Source organism: Petaurus breviceps, unplaced genomic scaffold, assembly GCF_028583685.1.
Source record: "Petaurus breviceps papuanus isolate PSGF00001 unplaced genomic scaffold, PetGlider_PUasm1.0 90977, whole genome shotgun sequence".
Classification (NCBI taxonomy): Eukaryota; Metazoa; Chordata; class Mammalia; order Diprotodontia; family Petauridae; genus Petaurus; species Petaurus breviceps.
Genome location: NW_027187391.1, coordinates 48224462 through 48249089, shown reverse-complemented (window position 1 = coordinate 48249089; position 24628 = coordinate 48224462). Strand labels below are relative to the sequence as shown.

The 24628-nt window shown below is 38.8% G+C and overlaps 1 protein-coding gene across 2 annotated transcripts in view; it reads right to left on the bottom strand.

The window, feature by feature from the left end:
* The window catches only part of PREP (prolyl endopeptidase), a 292033-nt gene that overhangs the window by 150074 nt on the left and 117331 nt on the right, over positions 1 to 24628 (bottom strand). The window contains exon 2 of one of the 2 annotated variants that reach the window (XM_069077132.1): positions 1430 to 1694. In XM_069077132.1, the coding sequence (XP_068933233.1) occupies positions 1430 to 1474 (45 nt within the window). In that variant the 5' untranslated portion in view covers positions 1475 to 1694. Of the gene's footprint in view, positions 1 to 1429; positions 1695 to 24628 lie in introns of those variants that run through there. The other variant, XM_069077131.1, reaches the window with a different exon arrangement.

Sequence of the window (24628 nt, the reverse complement as noted above, 5' to 3'; positions counted from 1 at the left end):
TGGAATTTCAGTATTGGAGCGTTCTTTTGATTATTATAACATTAGGTCAAGTTAAAAAAAATAGTCAAGAAACTTGACAAAACATGGTTACTAAATGACCACTGTTCAAACAAGTCTCTGTAGAAGTCAACGAAAAACATACTATTTTAAATATAAATATATATATTAAACTACTTTAAAAGTATTAGCACACTTTCAACCACAATAAAGCAAGACTTTCAAGACTATGATGTCAAATGACTCAAAGAAAACTTAAAAACTCAAATGGCATATTTGGCTATGGGGTAAAGTGAACTTCATAAAACCCACTACCAAATAATAGTAATTCTGAACTAGCTGCTTATGTTAGCATCTTCTCTTCCTTCCTGAATTATCTGTACATACCTATTTGTCTTATACCAGTAGAATGTAAACTCCTTGGAGGAAGAAACTAGTTTTTGCTTTGTTTTTATCACCTAACCCCTCCTCCCATCCCCAGCTTGGAACCTTGCAAATAAAGCTTAATAAATGCTTTTTGGATTGAACTAGATTGACAGCTTTTAGCCAAAACTACCCCTACTTCTCACCTCCATAGAGTGCTACATAACTTGTGAACCCAATCCAAACCTAAAATGCCAAATCCTTCCAGGGAAGCAGGGGGTCTCAAAAGTCAACCCCTTAATTTCACAGGGAGCAGGGCTAACTGCGAGCCCTTCCACTTCGGAAAACAGACCCCTGAGTAGGAGAGGAAAGAGAAGTGGAGGAGAAAGAGAGGGGAAGAGAAGAGGGGGACAAAAGGGGGGAACAGGAAAGGGGAAAGAGGTAAATCGCTCTCTCTCGGTGTGTTTCTGTCGGTACGTCTCTCCTTCACTGCCTGACCCTCTCACTTGGGAAAACTTCCGCGAGGGGACCGAATTTATACTTTGGGATTGAAGAGGTTTGCATTTTTTGTTTTAAAATGATTAAAATCTAGCAGGCTATTTAATATATACACACGCACACACGCACACGCACGCACACGCTTTTACAACTGTTCAAAACCACACTTTCTCCACACATGCAGGAAAGCTCTTTTGCTAACCTCCAAATCCGGACTAGCTGTGACCTCCCCGGCTCCCACCGTGGCCTTGAACTCTGCGCTTTTAGGAAATGGGCTAGGGATCCCCCGACCCAACGCTCGGCCTCACAAGAAGGCGCGTGGCCCCAGAGCTCCCCAGGAGCCAGAGCCGGTTTGCAGACCGCCTCCGGCCCGGGGGGCCCGGACTCGTTTCCTCGCAAACAAAAGGCACGAGGAAGGGGAAGGAGGGGACGAGGGCGGGGGTCTGGAGGACGGGGTCGGGCAGAAAGTGGAGGGGGCGGCATGGCAGCCTCGAGCAGTCGCCCGGGAATCAATGCTCCCCATCCGCCTCGGCTGGTTTCAGCGGGGCCGAAGTCAAGGGGCCGCACTCACCGAGGTTTCATCGCGGTACACGTCGGGGTACTGGAAGGACAGCATGGCCGGAGAGTGGTGGGGCAGGCGGGATGCGGGCAGAGGATGCGAACAAGGCCCTCCCTTTGGAGCTGGGGTGCGGGGAGAGCGGCGGCGCAGGCGGCGGGCAGGCACAGCACTGCGCGGGGAGGCTTCCTTGCAAGGGTCGATTGGGGAGGACAGGGAGCGAAATGAGCCAGCGTCTCTGAACAGGGAAGCAATCGGAGCAGGAAGCAGCTGTCGGACTGAGCCGGGAGCCCCGCCCAGCCGAAGCAAGAGGGTGGCGGGCGGGGCCTAGGGGGAGACGAGACCGGCGCACAGCGCCCTCTGCCGGGAGTGCCGGGATTGGCGGTCTACCGGGCGGCCCAGGCGGCGCAGCCGCGGGGACCCGCCTGCGCACGCGCGTTTAGATCTAGCTCCCTTTGGTTGGAGTCGGATCCCGGATTTGCTTTTCCATCTCTGACCCCTAACCCCGAGGCAGTGAGTGGGTGCTCCAGCTATGGAGGTTCCTTGCTGCTACCAAAAGAGCTCACCCGCCCTCCCTCCTTCCTTCCCCCTTTCTCTCTTCCTTATTTTTTCTTTTTTCCTTATGTCCTCTCTTCCTTTTTCTCTCTTCTGCTTTTTCCTTTCCTTTCCTTTTTTCTTTCTTCCTCCTTTTCCTTCCTCCTTCCTTCTCTTCCTCCCTCCCTTCCTTTTTTCCTTGCTTCTGTCTCCCTCCCTTCTTTTTCCTTCCTTCCTTACCTTCCTCCACTTCTTCTATCTATCCTTCCTTCTTTCCTTCCTTTCTGATTTCCTTCTTTTCCCCCATTTTCTTCTTACACTTTTAATGAGTTGGGACAAAGTGGAATAGTGATGGAGAGAATGTAGTCTCTCTTGACTTAGGAAGCCCAGCAAGGGACTGAATGCATAATATAGAGGTCATAGAACCATAGATTTGGAGCTGGAAAGCGTCTTGGAGATCATCTAGTAAAACCCTTTAATTTTATAGCTGAGGAAATGAAGCCCAAAGAGGCTTATCAAGCTGGAAGGGACCTTAGTGGCCATTTAATCTAGTCCCCTCATTTTACAGATTAAAGAAACAACCCCAGAGTAGTTAAATGCCTAGCTCAGATCACACAGGGAGTAAAATCACAAAGGTAGTATTTGAACCCAGGTACTCTGACTCTAGATACAATACCCTTTCCTCTATACCACAGTAAAACGAATAGGGGTTCTTGGGCTAGAATTCCATTTAATCTAAGGCTCTATTACTCAAAATAACTATTTGAGCTTAGGTAAGTCATTTAACCTCTTTGAGAGTTTTTAACTTCCCTTTTCTGCTATGTGAGGTTTTGGCATATATTTAAAACTTTAAATTAATGATCCCAGTTCTGGCAAAAAAGATATGGATCTGAGTTTTCATATTTCTCTCTATGTTTTATAGTTAAAAGAATGCTGAATGTGGAGTAAGTGCTTGGGTTTGAAATCTTTCTTTGCCATTAGCTACCTTTGCCATTAGCTCTCCTCCATGGGTTTTTACTATTTTACTCTTTCCTGATTCTCTTCCAACAATCTTTGTCACTCTCCCTTGTCTCATTGTGATCAATATCCTACTCCCAATGTAGGGGTAGACTCCAGGACTCTGGCCTGGGCACGCCTCTCTAGACTCTTTCATAGGTTCAGCTGTCATCTCTGACAGATGATTACTAGAGTAATATATCCAGCCCTATTTCTCTCCTGAGTTCCATTCTTTCAGCACCAGCTGAACTGGACATTGTTAACTGCATGTTCCATAGGCATCTGTGGAATGCCCAGAACAACTCGTTTCTGCCCTGCCCTCATGCTCACTTCGTTCTAATTTCCTTATTACTATTGAGAGCATCACCATCCTTGCCATCACCCAGATTTGCAACCTCAAAATCACTTGCTACTCAAACCTTGTCAGTCCTACGACCACATTCCTTGTACCCTTTCTCTCCACTTTATAGGGCTAGTACCCTAGTTCTGGCCCTTATCACCGCTTTCTTGGACTCTTGCAATAGCCTCTTAACTGATATTTCTGCCTCAACTTTCTAATCTATCCTTTATTCAAATTGATATTAAAATGCAAGCCTGGCCATGTCATTCTCCCTGGATCAAGAAATTCCAGCAAATCTTTTTTGCTCCTGAGAGAAAAAATAAATGCCTCTGTTTGGCATTTAGAATCCTCCACAATTTCAGATCAATCTATTTTTGCAGACATATTCCATGATTTATGCATTATATGTTGCAACTTAACTGCCTACTTGCCATTCTCCAGATGTAAGATTCCATCTCTAGACTGTGCATTTGTACAGGTTATTCCCCTAACATGAAAAACATTTCTTCCTTACCTCCTTAGGGAATCCCTAGCTTCATTCAAGGTTCAAAGAGGGAGAAAGAGATGGAGAAACTTATAATTCAGTCTCTTTTAGGAGCTGGAGCCGTTTTTAAGCCTGGGAAGGCTTTATGATCATGGCCACTTTGTCTAAGAATACTTCTCTTGGCCCCTTATTACTTATTACTACCTGAGTGTCCTTGAGCAACGTACTTAATTCGGGCTTCAATTCCTAGTCTTTAAAATAAGAAAGGTGACCCAGATGACCTGAAAGATGCCATATAACTCTTAAATCTATGGTCCTCCGAATCTCTGGATTTCATCTGTAAACTAAAGGGGATAGACTAATTGACCTAGAAGGTCCTTTCCCGATTTAAATCTTAGGAACTCCCTATTTCTGTATTCATTCCTGTGGTGGATTCAGTAGTCCAGGTCTTATAAAAAGCCCCAGAAGAGGGCCATTCCACTTATTTTCCAGTTGTGAAGGAAAAGCTGTGTGGAATAGAGGTGTTGCAGCAGAACTGGCTAGAAGGGAAACTATTTCTTTCTTAGTATTGCCCCCTATCACTTAGTACAGGGAGGCAGTATAGTAGATAGAGAATTGTCCTTGAAATAAAGAAGACTTGAGCCCAGGTACTGATTAACAGAGACTGGCTGTGAAAGGATTCAATCTCTCAGTGTTCTATGTAGGTCTTTGAGACTCTTAGTTGCAAAGAAGGTGCTGTCTCAAGTTTCTAATCTATCCTCTATTCAAATTGATATTAAAATGCAAGCCTGGCCATGTCATTCTCCCTGGATCAAGAAATTCCAGTGAATCTTTTTTGCTCCAGAGAGAAAATATAAATTTGGCATTTAGAATGCTCCACAACTTCAGATCAATCTATTTTTGCAGACATATTCCATGATTTATGCATTATTTCTTTTCCTGATGTTCCCTATTTCTATAAAAATCACAGGTTGTCATTATCCCTATCACCTAGTATAGTGTTGGGCATAGAGTAAGCTATCTGATCAGTGTTGTTAACTCATATGGCAGAAAAAAGACAACAGGCATTTATGAAGTATTTGCTATTTGCCAGACACTGTACTAAGTCTAGAGACACAAATATGAGCAAAAAGAAACACAATCCCTCCCCTCAAGGAACTTACATTCTAAGGGGAAAAGACAATACACAAAAGGGAGCTGAAGAGTTGGGAGCAGAGGAGAAAGAGAAAATACAGGAAAGAGACAGTGAAATCCAGGGAGTCAGGAGTACAGCTGGTAGGTAACTGAAGTATGGCCATCCTGGGTCCATAGTCAGCAATTGGAAGGGAGAAGGAGTTGGCATCTCATAGGAGTCTTCAAGGTTTTTCAAACTTCCAGGAGCTCAGAAAAGTTTCAGAGTAAGAAAGCAGGTGAGTCATGGTGGTGAGGCCCAGAGAGTCAGAAGCACAGCCAGGAAGAAAATGACATGGTGGCTATACAGAATGGCCTCCCACCCACTTTGCTTCTTTGGGAGTCTTCTGCTTAGAGGGCTGCTGAGGATTGCTTGTTCAAGCAGAAGCCATCAGTAGATAGTTGAATTCTAGAATCTGCCTAGAATTGATGGATTATCCAAGGATCCATTCTGACAGGGATTCAGGTGAGCAAAAAAAAGTAAGTTTGAGACAAATTATACTCCCCCCCCCCCCAAAAAAAAGTTACATAAGTTTGTGTAGGGTGAATCTAAATGTAGCCTTTTTTGTCAGGCCTGTTTCAAGATGTATAAATAGATGAAATGTTGGTTAAAGAAATGAATGAAAGAATTCCCTTTCCTCTTAACTAGTCGTGTCCTTCATTTCTGAGCTTTGCCTCTCTTATCTCTGGTCATAGCCAAGGATTTCTATGAAATTGGTTGTTTGCATTCCCCTAGAACCTGTATACTTTCATATAAGTTTGGCACAATCAGTTCACTAACAGTAAGCATGTCTACAAGCCAAAATGTAATTAATGTTTTTCTCTGTACCGGACCCCATATTTTCAATAAATAAGGCAAGAGCCATCTATAACTTTTAATTTTGGCAAGAAATTCTAGTTCAAGGGGAAAGAGAAAACTTGGTCTTTTAGGAACAAGTTGTAATCACTTAGAAGTGAAATTAAAAATTCCCTCTCTTCTCCTGCCCTCTAGAAACTTCCACATTTCTAACTTGTTCCAGTGGACAATGTTGCCAGGGATTTCCAGAGCTGACTTTTTGCTGTTCTTACAGCTCCCAGATTTTCTAGGCCCCAGACTTCCTAAAGTAGAGGAAAGGATCCCAAATGATTATGAATGCTGAGTTCCCAAGGATGATTTATTGAATCCTCCCAAACTCCATTTAATAATCCCAGGGCATTGTATGTCCCATGGGAAAACAAAATGTAATCTTTACTAATTATGTAAGTATTATCTGTCACTCTATGTACCATCTGCATTGCAGACTGTTAATCCTCCTGGGCCTTACTAGTGGGAAGTCTTTCTTCGAGGCCTGAACTAGCATAGAAGTAACCCTATGCTCTTAAAAGCTATGCTAGGGGAACATAAGCTATGAAGACCCTACCATGCTTATAAAGTTTTTAGATGTAGTCCCAAGGATAAACTGTCTGTCCTCTAAGAATTAGCATGGCTAAATCTGAAGAATATCATCAGGTCAGTTTCTGGGTGATGAATTTTTTGGCCACAACAATTTTCAAAAATAAACTCATTAAATCATAAGAGTATAGGTTACTGGATGAAGTACCCACACTGATGAAGTCTTAGATGCTTTGAGTTTAAAGTAAGGAAGAGAAAAGTGACTGAGATCAGCATTTAAAGACCTGAATTTGAAACCTATTTTCCACATTAACTTGATAAATTTTACCCTGGTCAAGTCATTTATTCTTTAGGGACTTCAGATTTCTCCTTTGTAAAATGGGAATAATAATAGAATCTATTACATTTATGTGCTTTGAATGTGAGAGACAGCATGACATAATGAATAGAGAGTTGGTCTGAAAGCCAGGAAGATATGAATTCATTTCTGCTTCTGACACATACTGTGACCCTGGGCAGTCGCTTAATCTTTCATTGCTCTAGGCAATTTTCTAAGACTGTAAATTACAGAGACTATTCTGGCTTGTATTGGTAAAGGAAGTTTTCTCATTCAGCCAGTCCCAATACCAATGAAATCACAAGTCCCCTATTGGTATTGCTGAGGATTGCTTGTTCAAGCAGAAGCCATCAGTGGTGTGGTATCCACTTCAGAGGATTGTTGTGCAGAAAGCCCTAGTTAAATCTTAAATACAATAATTCTTTGATAAATTGTTAATCTCTTCCCCATAGATCACCCCCTACAGTAGTAACAGTTGTAAGCTATATGTTCCTCTGTTAAAACTGAGAAATTATTATATTTAAAGTTGCTATGACATGAATGATTTTCTTTCACCTCCAAATTCCATGGTTTAGAAGAGTGTTTGTCTTCTGGGTGCCCTGAAAAGTTAGAAAGTCAGGTAGTGTGTTTGTGAAGGACTTGAGTACAAATCCTGCAGCCAGTATGTGGGTGCCAACCACACCACTATGGAATCTCAGAACTGAGTGTTGGGTCTGGTCCTGTGGGGATTTGTGGGGGTGAGTATGGATATAGGTGGGTCTAAAGATATATGAGTCTTGTGTTAGAGTGACTGAAAAGTCTATGGTTGCCTGGGTGGCACTGGGGTCCTTATTGGTGAAACCTTGATTGATCTTATAGCTGAGTTTACATGGTTCTGAGCCTCACATAGATAACAAAGGAGAAAAAGAAAGTAGAGAACGATGGATCCAGGATCTGGTTGTGGGAGAATGTGCAGGATTCTCTCCTGATATCTGTCAGTCAACAGGAATTTATTAAGCATCTGCTATCTGCTAAGTATTGTGCTTAAACCTGGGGGATACAAAGGCAAAAAATAGTCCTGCCATTAAGGAACTTACAGTCTATAGGAAGAGGCAACTTGTATGTAAATAAGTTAATACAAAACATATATAAAAGTTAATACAAGGTAATTTTTTGTCAGGGAAAGACATGAGCATCTAGAGGGTTCTTGAAAGGTTTCATATGTCTCTTTTTGAGTTTTGAGAGAAACAAGAGATTCAAAGAATTGAAAGTGAGGAGGAAGTGTGTTCAAGGCCTGGAAGATAATCAGTGCAAAGCCACTTATTAAATGACACTTATTAAAGTGTCCTGTGTGAGGAACAGTAAGAAGACCAATCTGTTTGGATCATAGAACCTAGGAAGCAATGTTTTAAAAGTTAGAAGTACAGGTTGAACCCACATCGTAAATGACTTTAAAAATCAACTATCTGAGTTTATATTTGACCCTAGAGGAAATAGGGAACCACTGGAGTTTGAGCAGAAGAGTGACATCAGACCTGTGCATTTAGGGAAATCATTTTGACAGCTAAGTGGGATGGATTAGAGAAGGGAGGCAGGGAGATCAATTAATAGTCTATTGCAATAGTCCAGGTGAAGGATGAGGGCCATCAAATTTGGCAATTAAAGAATCATTGGTAACTTTGAAGAGGGTAGTTTCAGTTAAAGGTGGATCTCAAACACCCTCATCTTTTACAATTCCAATCTACCCAAATATTTTATTCATCTCAGGAGAGAGCGCTCAGGTTGTCTCTCTGTTGCCCTTCTTTCTCACCTCACAACCTGCCCACCTACTTTTCCAGTCATACAAGTGCTTGATGGATGTTGGTAATATACTACAGGAACAGCTAGTTGGTTAGATGGATTGAGCTCTGGATCTGGAGTCAGGAAGACTTAAATTCAAATCTGGCCTCTGATACTACCTGTATAACCCTGGCCAAGTCACTTAACCACTGTCTGCCTCAGTTTCCTCAACTACAAAATGAAGATATTCATAGCACCTACATCTCAAGGTTGTGAGGGTCAAATCATATAATTTGTAAAGCACTTAGCACAGTGCCTGGTACCCACTGTTCCCTTCCTACCTTCCACCCTTTTATCATCCTTTGAATTACCTGTTACTTTGAATTCTCTTAGATTAGATCAATTTGCAGCCTGAAAAATATTGGTGTAAGAGGTATTTTGCAATAGGGAACAACAGATTGGGATCATTAAAGGCACTACATAATTTCCTAAAATATAATATAGTCCTTTGTTTTCCTCCTATTAACTCTGGACCCAGCTCATTATCCATTTGCAGTGTCTCTCTAGGATAAATGTACTGATGGTTTGCCTATCCAACAACATGTTATAATCTGGGGAAAATGCATTCTTTATTCACTGGTTTATTTCTTGGTTTTCCCATACAGATTGCTGGGGCTATAGTTTTTGAGTGACTGTGGATTTTATTGAAAAAAACCCTATAATGTTCTTGGGATTGATGCAGGCAGTACAATGCTGTCTGCAAACTGGAGCCTCACTATCTAAGAACTTCATTATCTAAAGAAGGGGTTCTTAACCTGTTGTCATGAATTTGGGTTTTTTAAATATTTCAATAATTATTTCTATTTAATTGATTTCTTTCATAATTGATTTCCTTTGTAATTCTATGTATTTTATTTTATGCATTTAAAAACTTTATTTTAAGAGGGAGTTCATAGGCTTCACCAGACTGCCAAAGGGGTACGACACACAGATCTTAAGGAATTCCTCTTCTATTTGGGCCTTGTCCTCCCATATGACATGGGTGAACACCTTTAGTTTTTTCTTTGCATTATGTTAATACTCGGATTATTGAACAAAGTTTTTCTCAATCAATAAACATTTATTAAGTACCTATTATGTACCACACACCAGAGATACAAAGAAAGGCAAAAGATATTTCCTGCCCTTAAGGAGTTTACAATCTAATGATGCATAAAAAGGAACTGAAAAATGGAGGCAAGGAGAGAAAGGTTCTCAACTGGAACATGCTGGAGAAATCCAGGAGTGCAACCTGGTGGGAAAAGAAGAAATGATACCTTCCTTAAATGGTGGTTCTGAGAAGAGCTCTCTGCCATCCAATCAGAGGGAAGGAAGGCTCTCCCTTCTCTCCCCTCCACTTCCCACAGAGGGTAATAATGATGTGTGAGTTCTAGACCAGGGACAGAGAGTACAAATGAGGTGTGAGATCCAGGCCTGAAGCATCTATCAAAGAATGTTGAATGATATTGACATGTGCATGAGAGACTTCTCCTTTTAACAGAATGTTCCTCAATTTCCTTATCTGTAAAATGAGGTTGGATTAAATGGCATCTTCCAGCTCTAAATCAATGATCCAATGGCTACTATAATCCTGTGATCCTATGAACTTCCCAGATTGCACTTTGCTCCACTGAATCAAAAGCTTTTCTTCCTTCCTTCCTTCCTTCCTTCCTTCCTTCCTTCCTTCCTTCCTTCCTTCCTTCCTTCCTTCCTTCCTCCCTCCCTTTCTTTCTGTCTTTCCTTCTTTCTTTCTTTCTTTCTTTCTTTCTTTCTTTCTTTCTTTCTTTCTTTCTTTCTTTCTTTCTTTCTCTCTCTCTCTCTCTCTTTCTCTCTTTCTTTCTTTCTTTCTTTCTTTCTTTCTTTCTTTCTTTCTTTCTTTCTTTCTTTCTTTCTTTCTTTCTTTCTTTCTTTCTTTCTTTCTTTCTTTCTTTCTTTCTTTCATTATTTTTCAATCTACAAATGTTCTAAAGTGTGTGTTTGTAGCTTAGCTAGCCTGCTGTAGCAGCGACCACACTGGGATACCCAAAATGGCTACTAGCACAGGTTCTTAGATCTGCTTTACTAGAAAAGATAGCTGCTTAAGAGGTCAACAAACTTTTTAAATTACATTCACTAATTCAGAAGAAAAGTTAGCACTCTGAACTTAAGAGAAAACACAAGCAGAGAAATAAAGACCAACAGACTTGGCTCTGACTGCCTGAATCAACTATACACTTTGCACACGTCCCTAGATTGAGAAAGACTTTACATCTGAGCAGTAGGGGAGCTCTAAACATATGGTCACTCAGAATCTCAACCAGGGAATCACAAGATCCTTCTCATAAATGAGCCCCCAAAGCAAAATACCAACTCAGAGTATATATACACTTCTCCAAGCCAGAAGGCATCACAACCCTGTGACTCAGTGCCTAATTAGAAATTAGTAAAAGGTATAAAAGCCTTCCTACAAGCAAGCCTCTCCTAAGTAAGCTTCCTTTAATGGGCTCCAGGTGAGGCCTATTAATGGGAAGGAAAGACCTTAAATCCCATTAATGGGATTTAATATACTTGCTAACAAGCTTCCTGAAGGCTTGTTTTCCTCTCCACCACATTTTGCTGTTTACAAGACAATACTTATCACAATCTTCCATTCTTCTTGTCTTCAAAAATTTTTTTTAATTGCTTTGCAACAAAATGACTGCAAATATCAGAGAGTAGTTAACTCATTAGGCAGCTAGGTGGCACAGTGGATAGAGCCTTGGGCTTAGAAACAGGAAGACTCCTCTTCATGAATTCAAATCTGGTTTCAGACACTTATTATCTGGGTGACTCTTTCACAGATAACACATAGGAGACACTAGAGTTCTAGGTCTCCAACCTCTAACAGGTCATTCTTGATATGGTCAGACAGGCAGACAGTTTCAGAGGGGTTAATAATCAGCTTTATTCTAGTTTAGGTTTCTCAGATGGTTGCTGGAAGGACCGGTTCCTAATTACTCTTATCACAGGGGCTGGCAAGGAGAGGGGGCAACTACCCCTACGTCTCAATGGGGTCAATCAAGACAGGCACACTTGTATGTTCCTCTAAATCCCCTCAGACCTCAATGGGGGTCAGTTGAGGCACACACAGATTCCCCTATTGGTTCCCTGTGATTTTTCCCCACTGATTGAGCAGTGCCCACCTGCTTTATAGGGCAACAGGCAAAGAAGGCATCTTGCCAACACTAAGCTCACACGTTAACTTTAGCAATGTCATCATTTAGTGCAAGTGTAGTAAATATTACATTATGTCACCCCTTATCTCATGGCACAGCCTCAGTAGGATTGTCTGTCACTACTATTCTGGGAACTACTCTCTAGGATCCTTGGGGCTATTCTGAGACTTATTATCAAACACCTGGAGACTAGACATTCCTATGGCCATGGATCCTGAGAAACTAACTCTAAGAAGGATAACAAAATAATCCTTACATACAGTGAGCCTGTGCAAGTCATTTAACCTTGTTTGCATGAGTTCCTCATATGTAAAATGAGCTAGAGAAAGAAATGGCAAATCACTCCAGGATCTTTGCCAAGAAAACCCCAGAGGGGGTCACAAAGAGTCAGACATGACTGAAATGACTGAACAATAACAACAGCAGTTAATTCAGTGAACAAGATAAGGCAGCAACTGGCCCCTAGTGTCTAGAGGCATGATGTGGAATATGTTCTCCAAATTAGCAAAAATAGGAATATCTTCCATCTCTTCTCTATTAATCCCCAAATTATTGTTAGATATCTCCTTCCTCATTCATGATGCCCCATTCATATGATTTGACAACTTACTTTTTTTAAAAAATTGTTACATTTTAAAAATTAATAAGCATTTATTTTCTCTACCTCCCTCTTCTCAATTTGTTCTTAATGGCCATGTGATTCATTGATAGGTAACAGAAACTTAAATTATAGAAAAATTTTCATATAGCAATTAACATTCTTTTGTAACCTCTTAATTTCTGCTATTTCCTTGACAGTATTACTTTCAGAAGACTAGCACTTCAACCAATCAATAAGAAAGTATATATTAAATCAAGTCAATGAACACATACTATGTGCCAGGCTCTGTGATTTTTAAAATTTTATTTTAAACTTAAATAAAAATTAAATACGCAGTAAGAGAAGAAAAAGAAACATTATAAACTTAAATATTAAAACTTAAATACAAAATAAGAAAAGAAAAAATAGCATTCCCATGTGTATAGCATAATGTAAGAGAGGATTCAAAACACACCGTAATAAATTTCTGTTTCAAGAAAGCCTATATAATTAATACCATATTGTGTTCAGAGCTGGCCATCCTTTCTTTGCTTCCTTGTAAGTGGCTTTTTTGTTTTCTGTTGTGCACTTTTTACTTTGTTCTTTTTCTCCCCCTTTCTCCCTCCCCAAGAAAGTACAATTATTGCAGATACATATGTGTGTATATGCATTTATATGTGCACATGCACGCACATATACTGTACACATATGTACATATATACACATACAAAATTTATTACACGCATATATCTGCATATGTACATGCATGTGTGCACTTACATATGCACACATATGCTTAGATATCTATAATCATATTCATATATAGACATATACATTCATATGCATCTATGTAAGACCATGCTATACTTATTTATCATTTGTCTCTCTGAGGGTGGATAACCTCTTCCTTCATAAATCTGAATCTTTTCACATTTTTCTAAGTCCATCAACTTGTTATTTCCTACACCACAGCAATATTCCAACCTTATACTATCTATTTATTTTAAGTAGTCTAAAACAATATTGATTAATATGGCTGACATATGGTGTAGTTCTAGTGTAGTGTCCCTATTTTTCTCTTATAATTAAATCTATTTTAGCTTTAACTTTGTCTGAGATCTTGATTACTATCCCTGCTTTTTTTCCCTAATAAATTCTACTGCTGATCTTTATTTTGTGTGTATCTCTTATTTCCTATCACTTCTGATTCCTCTACTTTACTTCTACCCACTACCTTGCCCTCCTATTAACCTATCCCCCTCCAAGAATCTTATCCTCCCATTCCTGTTAATCTAAACACCTTTCTATTAGCCCCCAACCTATTTCCTCAATTTCCCCTCTAAAAATCCCTTTTATCCTTTCCCCTGTCTCTATTCCCTTAGCCTTTTATTTTTTTCTGAATTTAGAAGACATTTTATACTCTTGTAAATATTCCCAATGAAAGTAGGGTTCCCGAAGTACCAGCCCTCCTCCCCATCTAATTCCTCTGTGTCAGTTCTTCCTCTCACAACTTGCTTGTACAGAATACTCTTTTTATCTGTTCCTAAACGGTTTTACTTTTAAAATCATGTCATACTTAGGTTAGCACCTATCTTTCTTAAAAATTACCCAATTACTAATAACAACCTTAGACATTTGTTTTACATTTCCTCATATAAAAGATAAACAGTCTGTCCTTATTGTGTCCCCTATAATTAGTCTTTGATATGTACCTTATATTTCTCTTAGATCTTATATGTCAAATCTTCTATTAAGTTCAGGTTTGTTTGTTTTTAAAATAAAATCCTGAAAGTATGACAGCTCATTACATATCCTTTTCCCCCCATTCAAGATTATGTTTAACTTTGCTGAGTATGATATTTTGGGCTGCAACCCCAGTTCTTTTGCTGTTTAATATATAGTGTTCCAAGATCTGCTATCTTTTATATTGCTGCTGTTAGGTCTTGTGTAATTCTAATTGTGGCACTGCCATATTTAAATTGGTTTTTCTTTTTGCTTGTAATATTTTATTTTTGGACTAGGGGTTCTGAATTTGATAATGATTTTCTAAATAATAATCATAAATACCTAAATCATAAAATCTCTTTCAGGTGATTATTGGTGAATTTTTTTCTTTCTACCTTCTCCTCTTGTTCTACTGCTTCAGGACAATTTTCTTTAATTATTTCTTGCATTGTTGTATCATGATTCTTTTTTTAATCATAACATTCAGGTAGTCTGATTATCCTTACGTTGTCCTTGATCTGTTCTCCAGATCAGTTGTTTTTCTTATAAGATGTTTCACATTCTTTTCTATATTTTCATTATTTATATTTTGTTTTATTATTTCTTGATCTCTTATAAGTTCACTAGTTTCCCCTTCCCCAATTCTGATTTTTAAGGAGTTGTTTTCTTCCTTAAGATTCTGAATCTCCTTTTCTAATTGGTTGACTTCCTTCTCATAATCTAGTTGTTTTTCTTGGATTGTTATTTTTTTTTAATTTCCTCAATTTCTCTCATTTGATTTTAAAAATCTTTTTTAAGTCCTTCTATGAACTCTTTTTGGGCAGGTGACCATTTGACATTGCTCTTTGGGGTAGGAGAGACTTTTCTTGCTTCAATATTCTCCTTTGAAGATGAACTCCAGTCTTCTCTATTCCCGCAGTAACTTTCTATGTTTGGGTTCTTTCTCCTTTACCTGCTCATTAAAAAAAAAAAAATGTGTAGCAGCTTATTTTTGTAATCACTTCTAGTCCTAGGGTATGGAGGATGGTGCCTCTGTCCTCAGATCCTCCTTCAGTTCTCCTCTGTGGCCTGGAAACAAAACTAAGCACTCCAGTAAGTGCCCACAGCCAGTGGTATCCCCACCCCACTTCTTCTGCACTTACCAGGTGGGTGCTGGTTCCTTCTGGCCCAGGGCAGCACAGCTTATCAGCAAAGTTTCCATTAATCTTCCCGGGCTCAGGCATGGGACTCCCAACACTGTCAGGGAAGTGAAAGTTCCTGTGACTGAGGCCTCCAAACCCACATAGTCCCAGGGCTCCCAGTTGAACTAGCCTGGAGGTATTTACTCTTCACAAGGACCAAACCTTGGTGGGATTTTTCTTTGGATCTTCTGTTGTTGTTCAATGTTCACTCTGAAGTGTGTAATGGTAATGGTAATTTGAAGATCTTCCTTCCCCTTAATAAATCTAAGGGAATTTGAAGACCTTCCCTGATTTGAAAATCTTCCCTGCCCCCTAAGAGGCTAAATGTAATCATATGGAGCCTGTGGTGGGAGGAGTTTATTGAAGGGTGGAGCAGAGCCCACAGGAAACTGGGAGTCAGAGCTGTTAGAGATGGAAGGAGGAGAGGACACATCCAAGGGAGACAGTTAGGCTTGTGAATAAATGTTGGTTTGTGGGAAGGCTAAAGGATGGTGTGACTCCCTGTGGTATTATGGCTTATTTACTTCTATGTTGCTATGATGGATTCGGTTTTCTGGTTTTTTTTTTTTTTTTCAGTTTTCTGGTATCTGAATAAATGTTTTACTTCTTTCTTATCTATGGAGAATCTGTTATATTTTGCAATTTACCACTCTATCAGCATATTTATAGTGACTGTCAGCTTTGTGAATATTACACTGGTGCTACAAGGTACTATTTTATGTTTTTTTTGTGGGGGAAATCTGAAGAGTTTGGAATTTTCTGACCTACTCCACCATCTTCCCAAAGTCTTCTCCCAGGCTCTATGTTAGGTCCTGGGGATACAAAGAAAAAGCAAAGGGAAAAAAACAGCCCTTGCCCTCGAGGAGCCTCCATTCAAATGGCAGAAGATATAAGATAAATACAGATGGGATATAACATTAGAAAGGACAGAATTTGCAGTAAGTGGGAACAACAAAGGCCTCCTGCAAGAGGTGGAACATAAGCTGAGTCTTAAAGGAAACCAGGAATTGAACACATGCTAGGATTGTGAAAATGTGTAAGTTGGCACATGTGATAAAATAAATGCTCTAAATCCTTAATAATTAGAGAAATCCAAATTAGATAAACTTTGAGGATTTAGTTTACTCTCATAAATGACTGGCAAAGATGACAAAAGAGAAACAGTTAAGATGTTGGAGGGATTTCTAGGAAACAGGTATAGTTGTGCACTGTTGGTGAAGCCAAAAAAATAGGAAATTAAGGGACTGTTCTAGTGGTGAATGGCTAAGCAAATTATGGTATATGAAGATAATGGAATATTATTGTGCCATAAGAAATATTAGAGTAAACCATTTCAGAGGAAACTGGGGAGTCTTCTTGGAACAGAAGAATAGTAAAGTGAGTAGAACTGGAAACATTTGCTTGGTGCTCATAGTATGGTAGAAGAAAACAGTTTTGAAAGCCTTTAGATCTTAAATCAGTCAATCAATAAACATCAATTCTGTGCCTGTTATGTGCCAGGCACTGTGCTAAGTGCTAGGGAGAGAAGGAAAGGCAGAAGATCTATCTGCTCTTGAGAAACTCAAAGTCTAATGGGAGAAGACAACATGCAAACAACTATCTGCAAACTACCTACAAGATAAATTTTAAATAATCAACTGGGAAAACATTAAAATTAAGAGATATTGGGGAAAAATTCCTGTTGAAGATGTGTTTTTAGCTGGGACTTGAAGGTAGTCACGCAAGCTAAGGGGTAGCAATGAGGAGGGAGAGCATTCCAAGCACGGGGGACAGCTGGAGATAATTCCAGGAGTCTGGAGAGAGTGTCTTGTTTAAGGAACACAGAGGATCACAGAGTACATGTATATGTATAAAGTATAAAGACTGGAAAGGTTGGAGAGGAGGAGAAACCTGTTATGAGGGACTTTAAATGCCAGTCAGAGGTTTTGATATTTGATGCTGGAAATAAAAAGGAGCTTATGGAATTTATTGAGGAAGGAAGTGATATCATCAGATTTATGCTTTAGGAAGATCACTTTGACAGCTGAATAAAGGAGGTACAAGAGTAGGAAGAAACTTGAGGCAGGGAGACCAACCAGAAGACTGCTGACATAGTCCAGGCATTAGATGATGAGGGTTTCCAGGGTTATGGTAATGTTAGAGGAGAGAAAGGGGTATGGGTTAGAGATGTTACAGAGGTAAAATCTATAGGCCCTGACAAGAAATTTGATATGGTAGCTGAGAGAGAATGAAGATCAAGGCTGGGTAAATGGGAGGATGATGGTGCCCTCAAAAAGAATATGTAAGTTTGGAAAGGGAGAGAAATAATGAGGATAATGAGAGATGAGTTCAGTTTTTGTCACATTGAGTTTAAGATGTCTAAGGGACATCAAGTTTGGGATGTCTAAAAGACAGCTGGAAAGGTGAGTCTGGATATTGGGATAGAAATTAGAGCTGAATAAATAGATTTAAGAACCATCAGTATAGAGATGATAATTTAATCCATGAGAACTGATATGATAATCAAGTGAAATAGTATAAAGAGAAAAGATGAAAGGGCTTAGGACAGAGCCCTAAGGAACACCCACACTTAGCAGGCATGATTTTAATGAAGAATCAGCGAAGGAGATTGAGAAGCAGCAGTCACATAGATAGAAAAAAACGAGGAGAGTGTAGTATTGCAAAAATCTAGAAAGAAGAGAGTATCAAGAGAAGAAAGTAAATAGTTGATAAACTCTGAGCCTAGAGTTTTGAAGATAAACCATGCAGAAACATATATTTTCAGGCATGGCCAATGTGGAAATTTGTTTTGCTGGATTATGCATGTTTATGATGAAAAATTTATTTTTCAGAGTTTTTTTTTTTGGAAGGGGTCAATGGGGGAGCAGAGGGAGGGACTGATTTTTTTTTTAATTGCTGCATATGTAACAAAAATATTTTGAAAACTAATTGCTACCTTTATAGGCCAGAAAAAAAATTTTTTTCTGCACCTATCAGGTTGCAACTATCCTTTTTGTTTATAAAAAGCTAAAAGGTATGTTTCTGTTATTAGGGAAAGAAGGAAAGGCGTGACTTCTAACTGAATAGTTCGCATATTTCTTTCTCTAGTATGAACTCTCTGATGTTCAATGTAATATTTGCCTGGCAGAAGTCTTATCACTCTTTCCATTCATAAGGTGAATTCTGTGATATTGCATAAGTAGTGCTCACACAGAATTGCCCTCCCACATTAATTACATTCATAAGGTCTCTAGAGTATAAATGGTCTAATGTTCAAGCAAATTCTCTATTCTGGTAGAAGGCTTCACATTAATTACGATCATAAAGCTTCTGGCTCTTATGAATTCTATGCTGTCAAGTCGACTGTGCACTCATAAGAAAGGTGTTCCCAAATTTATTAAATTCATTCACATAAATCCTTTTCTTCATCACCCAGTTTCTTGGCTTGTATCATGTCACAACAACCTTCATGAGCCAAATGCTTTCTTCATTGTATCCCACAGTAAGGCAAACAGTACATTCAGGGAAACAGCAAATTCAGTGCAAGCAAATTTACCACTAATTTGGGCTAGTGCACCAGACAGAACTCCAGTGGCTCATGATTGTTTTCAGTTTCAGAGTCGCATCCTTCCCTGTCCTGTTCACCACTGGGTTCTTCCCCTCATTGCAGAGAGCAAAAGTTCCCTTCAGCTCCTCCTTCCTGCAGGTCAGAACTAAGAATAGTGGGTTGCAAATAGTCTCAAAGCAAGGAAGAAATTCCCAACAGTTAAAACTACAGTGTGTGTTGCCTTGGGATGTAGTAGGTTTCCTTTCACTGGAGGTTTTCAAGCAAAGTGTGGATGGCCACTTGTCAAGTTCATGATAGTAGAGATTCATATTCAGATACTCATTGGACTAAATGGGCCATGAACTCCTTCTAACTCTGAGGTTCTATGATAAAATCTTATGCTACAGAATCATAGAATCACAAAATCATATGATTCTATGATGCTGACTCCATAAACATATATAGGAAACATAAAAAGGACTAAGAAAATTTGAAAATGTGAATCTAGAGAAATATTATTGATTCAGGAGGGTTAGAGACTACTCTCCTAGGGAGATTAGCTTCTCACCATGGGTGCTGAGTGTCTTAGAACTAGGAGTAAGGGGAAGGCATAGGTAGGAGAAAGCTGGGCAGGGACAAGCAGCAAGGTAACAGATAAGGAATAGTGCTAAACTTTCTTTCCAGGAATCAATCCTAGAGCTAGAGTTCTTAACCTAAGGCCTTTTACAGACCTTTTAAAATAAATAAATAATAAAATAAATTTTGATAGCTGTATTGCAATATGTATAACTCAATATAATTTAGTTACTTTTGTAGTCCTATGTCTTATACATTTAAAAACATTATTCTAAGGAGTCCATAGATGTTATCAGTCTGCCAAAAGTGGCAAAAGAAACAAAAAGGTTAAGATTTCTTGTTCTAGAGCATCCTAGAAGGTCTGTAGTAAAAACAACCTTTCTTGTAAAGGGATATTACAAATTTATGTCACTAAAGTAGGAGAATGGAGGGAGTAGAGGGAGAGACAGGAAGGATTATTGTATTAGAGAGGGAGAGGATGTAACCATAAAAATAGAAAAGAGGCATTTGGTATTGGGGAGGATAATAAAAGGGTGCTAGAGGGAAGGGAAAAAAAAAACTAATACAAATTAGTGTAACCAAAACAATCTGCAGGAACTAACTGCCCATTAAAAGAGGAAGAATATGTATTTGTTACATCTATTTGTATATTTATATATTTAATGAAAGACAATACTATTAGATAGTAATGACATTATATGTGAATGGATAAAAATTCCCCAGTAAAAGTTAAAAGAATGGAGGAATAGATAAAAAGTAAAACCCAACAATTTGCTGTATACAAAAAAAAAAAAACATTTAAAATATCTAGTTAGCTACAAAGTGAAAAGTGAATGAAATAAAGTCTATTATGTTTTAGGTAACTCTAAAAAGTTTATTAAAATTTCAGATGAGGAAATAATAAAAACTTATAATGTCAAAAGAGATGAACAATAAAATTATGCTTAAAGACACTATAAACAATGACAAGATAGAATTATTAAAAACATAAAGCAAATGGCAGCATCTGAACTCTTTAAAAATGCTAGATGGATTGCAAAAATGCATTAATAACCACACAATAACAGCAGGACCTCTTACAATGATGACAAGAACTTTGAGAGCTAGATAAATCAAGCAGAAAAATAAACAAGCAGGAAAATACAGAACTACACAATATGTAGGAAAAATGAGATTTGATGGACTTATGGCAACAACTAAATCATAATATTAAAGAATACACATATTCCCAGTATCTTATGGTACTTTTATAAAAATTGATCATGTACTAGGGACTAAAGGAATCCTACACATAGTTATTTGAGTCTAGGGAGTGCATTAGTAGGTAGTGATAGTGATACAAAAAAAAGACTATTGATCATTTTAAAAGTATGGAGAAGAAAACAAATAGAAATTCAATAGATAGTCAGGCAGTTAACAAGCATTTATTAAGTGTCTACCACATAGCAAGCACTGGGGATACAAAGAAAGGGAAAAGACAGTCCATGTTTTCAAGAAGCTCAGTTTCTAATGGGGGAGACAACAGGAAATGAGCCATATACAAACAAGATCACGCACACACACATATGCATGTATATGTATGTATATATGTACATAGGGAGAGAGGGAGGAAGAGGAGAGGAAAAAAAGGAAGAGAACAGAGCAGAAGGGAAGGGAAGACAACAGAACAGAACAGAAGGGAGAAGAAATTAGAAATAATCAACAGAGGGGAAACACAAACATTAAGGGATCAGGAAAGTTTTCTCACAGAAAATGGATTTTAGCTGGGATGTGACGAAAACTAGGAAATAGAAAATTCCAGGAATGGGGGAAAAGTTAACCAAAATGCCTGGACTATTTTGCAAGAAATAGTAAGGAAGCAAGTATCACTGGGTCATAAGAGTACATGGTGAGAGGTGGAATGGATTTTAAGGTTTAAGAAGATTGGGAAGTTAGGAGGGGGCCAGGTTGTGAAGAGTTTTGAATACCAAACACAGGACTTATATTTGATCCTGGATAAGGATCCAATGGAGTTTACTGAATAAGAGGGTGACTTAGTGAGATCTGTACTTTAGGAAAATCATTTTGATAGTTGAATGAGAATGAACTAGAGTGGAGAAAGACTTGAGGTAGGCAGACCAAACAACAGGCTATTACAATAGTCCGGGAGTGAAGTGATGAAGATGGCAGTATCAGAAGAGAGAAGGGACTATAATTCTAGAAATGTTACAAAGGTAAAATCAATAGAGTTGGCAACGAAATGGGATAGGGGTGGTGAGAGAGAATGAGGAGTCAAGGATGATCTGGGTATATAGATATATATATATATAGATATAATAGATTCTACTATATAATAGAATATAATAGATATAATAGGTTCTCACCAATCAGAACAGAACAACTCTGAGCTATACTGGTGTTCTAGTGGTAATTGTCCTTTATTCTCAAAGAGGATCAATGTAATATCACTATGTTGGGTTAAGGTACAGTGTGTCTAACTGTGACTGATCAGACTAGTAAGAACTTGGAAGGCTCTATCACAGGTTGGGCACATAGTCCATACAAGGTTTTGGAGTGGAGATGTCTCTAAATTTGCACATTTGGAATTCTAGGAGTAGCAGTAGCAAGATGGCATGACAGGAAGATGTCCAAGGTGAGGTGAATTGCAATAGGAAATAAATAGTTAAATAAGAAGGGACATAATACAGCCCTTCATATTTTCTTTTGAAAGTAAGGAATGGAGTTGCTTTATAGACACATTTTTTACCACTTATTTGCCTTTTGGCCTTGGGCAATTCACACAACCTTTCAGAGTTTCAGTTTCCTAATCTGTAAAATGAAGGGATTGGACTAAATAGCTTCTAAATTTCTCTCCATTGCTAAATTTATGATCTTATGGTTTCCATGGAAAAACCACAGTTTGTGATGTTGGGTAATGAGAATTCAGAATTGTCCTGAGAGGCAGTATAGCATTGGTAGTAGACTGAGTTCTGGATTGGAGTCAAGATGACTGATTAAAATTTTACCTCTGATATTTATTAACTGTGTGATCAAAAGCAAATAATTTCAACTCATTGAGCTTTGGTTTTCTTATCTATAAAATGCAGATAAAAACACTTGTAGACTAACAGTTCTGCTGCAAAGACAAAATGATATATGTAAAATATTTTGCAAATTTTAAAGTAATAAATAAATGTCAGTTATGAATGTTAGCAGTGGAAGGGTCATCAAAAATCATCTAATCTAATTCTTTTATTTTACAGAGAAAGAAGCTGAGGCCCAGAGATTAGAAGTGATTTACTCAGGAACATAGTTCAACTATCATCCCACTTAATCTTTCCTTTACATTTTACTAGGTGCCTGGGAAGCTAAGAAAAGTGGTTAGAGCACCTGGCCTGAAGTCTGGAAGACTTGTCTTCCTGAGTTCAGATCTGGTGTCAGATACTTACTAGCTGTGTGACTCTGGGCAAGTCACTCAACCCTGTTTACTTCAGTTTCCTCATCTATAAAAATGAGCTCAAAAAGGAGATGGCAAACCACTCCCATACCTTTGCCAAGAAAACCTCAAATGGGATCATGAAAAGTCAGTCATGACTAAAAATTGACTAAATAAGAATGTTCTCTGCTAGGGCTTTTTCTTTGGAGGGAAAATAGGGATGAAACAGGAGATGGCCCAGTTGTTCTGTTAGGATTCTGGATGTTTTTCCTCCCTTTATCTCAACCCCAGAATCACCTGTGGAAGAAAAGGCAGGCAGGCAGTCAATAAATATTTAAATGTTTGCTTATGTGGTGAGCAATGTGCTAAGCTAGATATCTGCTAACAATCCTTTTAATACTGAGCCCACGTTAACTTTATCCTTTAATCAGTGAAGACAGCTATTTAGCTCACTCTTTCTCCTCCTCCTCCTCTTTCTCCCCCCCCCCCCCATCCTCCTCCTCTTTCTCCATAAGAAAGTCAGTCAAGATAAGAGTGAACTAATTCTAGGAAAAAATGTGGCTAGATTCAGTAAGGTAAGATTTGACATAGTTCAGGGAACACGATTCCATTTTCCATTGAGGTTCACAAGCTAAATGCTTTTGCAGATGAATTACTTGGAAAAAAATTTTTTTTCTGTATTGAAGGTAGCTGACCCACAGAAAAAAATAAAGTATTCAAAACTCTTATAAATTAAAAAGTGGTTTAACCTCTTCCCAAGAAGAAGGACCCACCATGGCCTTAAGAGGGATGAACCAGCCCAGGTCAGAAATGGAACCAGGGAAAAGCTTCTTTCCCAATCATCAGTGTGTTGGAGCCTGTGAGTGGCCTCCAGCCTGGGTGAGATAGGGAAACCTAGTCTAAAAAAATGCAGGGGAGAGGGGGTCAGAGGGAGGGTTGGACTAAATAAATAAAGGCATTGGACTACATTATCTCTGAGAACCTTTTGAGCCATAAATCATGAGTTTATGAGTTGGAGTATCCCCAGAACAAAACATCATCTGGTGCAAACTTTTTTGGTAAAGAAACTGCTTGTAATTTATAGTTTGACCAATGAATCAATCAACAAGAATCTGTTAAGTGCCTACTATATACCAAATATCTTGTTAGGCCCCTGGGATAAAAAAAAAAAAAAAAACAAACCAAAAAGTTCTTGCCCTCAAGTAGCTTAGGTCAGGGAACAAAGCCTGTACAAACCAACACAAGATGATATGCAAAGTCAATTCAAGATAATTTCAGGGTGGGAAAGGAGAACAAGCAGCTGGGAGAATTAGGAAAGGCCATATATAGGAGATGGCATGTGAGATAAGCTTTGTCAGAAACTTGGGATTCTAACACAGTGGAGATGAAGAGGGAATGCTTTATAAGTTTTGGGGGACAGCCTGTGCAAAGGCACAGTGATGGGAGTTGAATTGTGTGGTATGGAAATTGAGGGAGAGTAGACCCAAATGGCTGGACCTCAGGCTACATCTTTGGACTGCAGGCGCACATTCCATCACTAGGCCTGTTCTTAAAGCTTTTCCAGTTTGATAGGATCTGACAGTTTGTTCTGTTGCCTCCAAATCACAATGAGGTATCAAGGGAGGAGGGATGGGAGTCTAGTCCCTGTTTTAGATAAGGAGACGTGTTAAAACTTCAGTCAGGTTTGTAACTTTGTTGTTGGTTACAAACCAACCCTCACAAACCAGCCTGTTAATTATATCTGCATAGTCTTTCATTATCTATCTGCTTATCTATCTATATCTATGGTTATGGATATAGAGAGGTAATATAGTAATATATCTATCTGTGACATAAAAAGTTTGAGAGATATAATTTCTGGGTATTTAATCATGTTATTAATAATGCTAGCATATTATTAATAAAAGGATGGTCATTTGGCTGTCTCTCTTAGACCACATCAATCAGAATTGAACCCACCCAGTGCTCATATGCCTTTGGAAGAGTG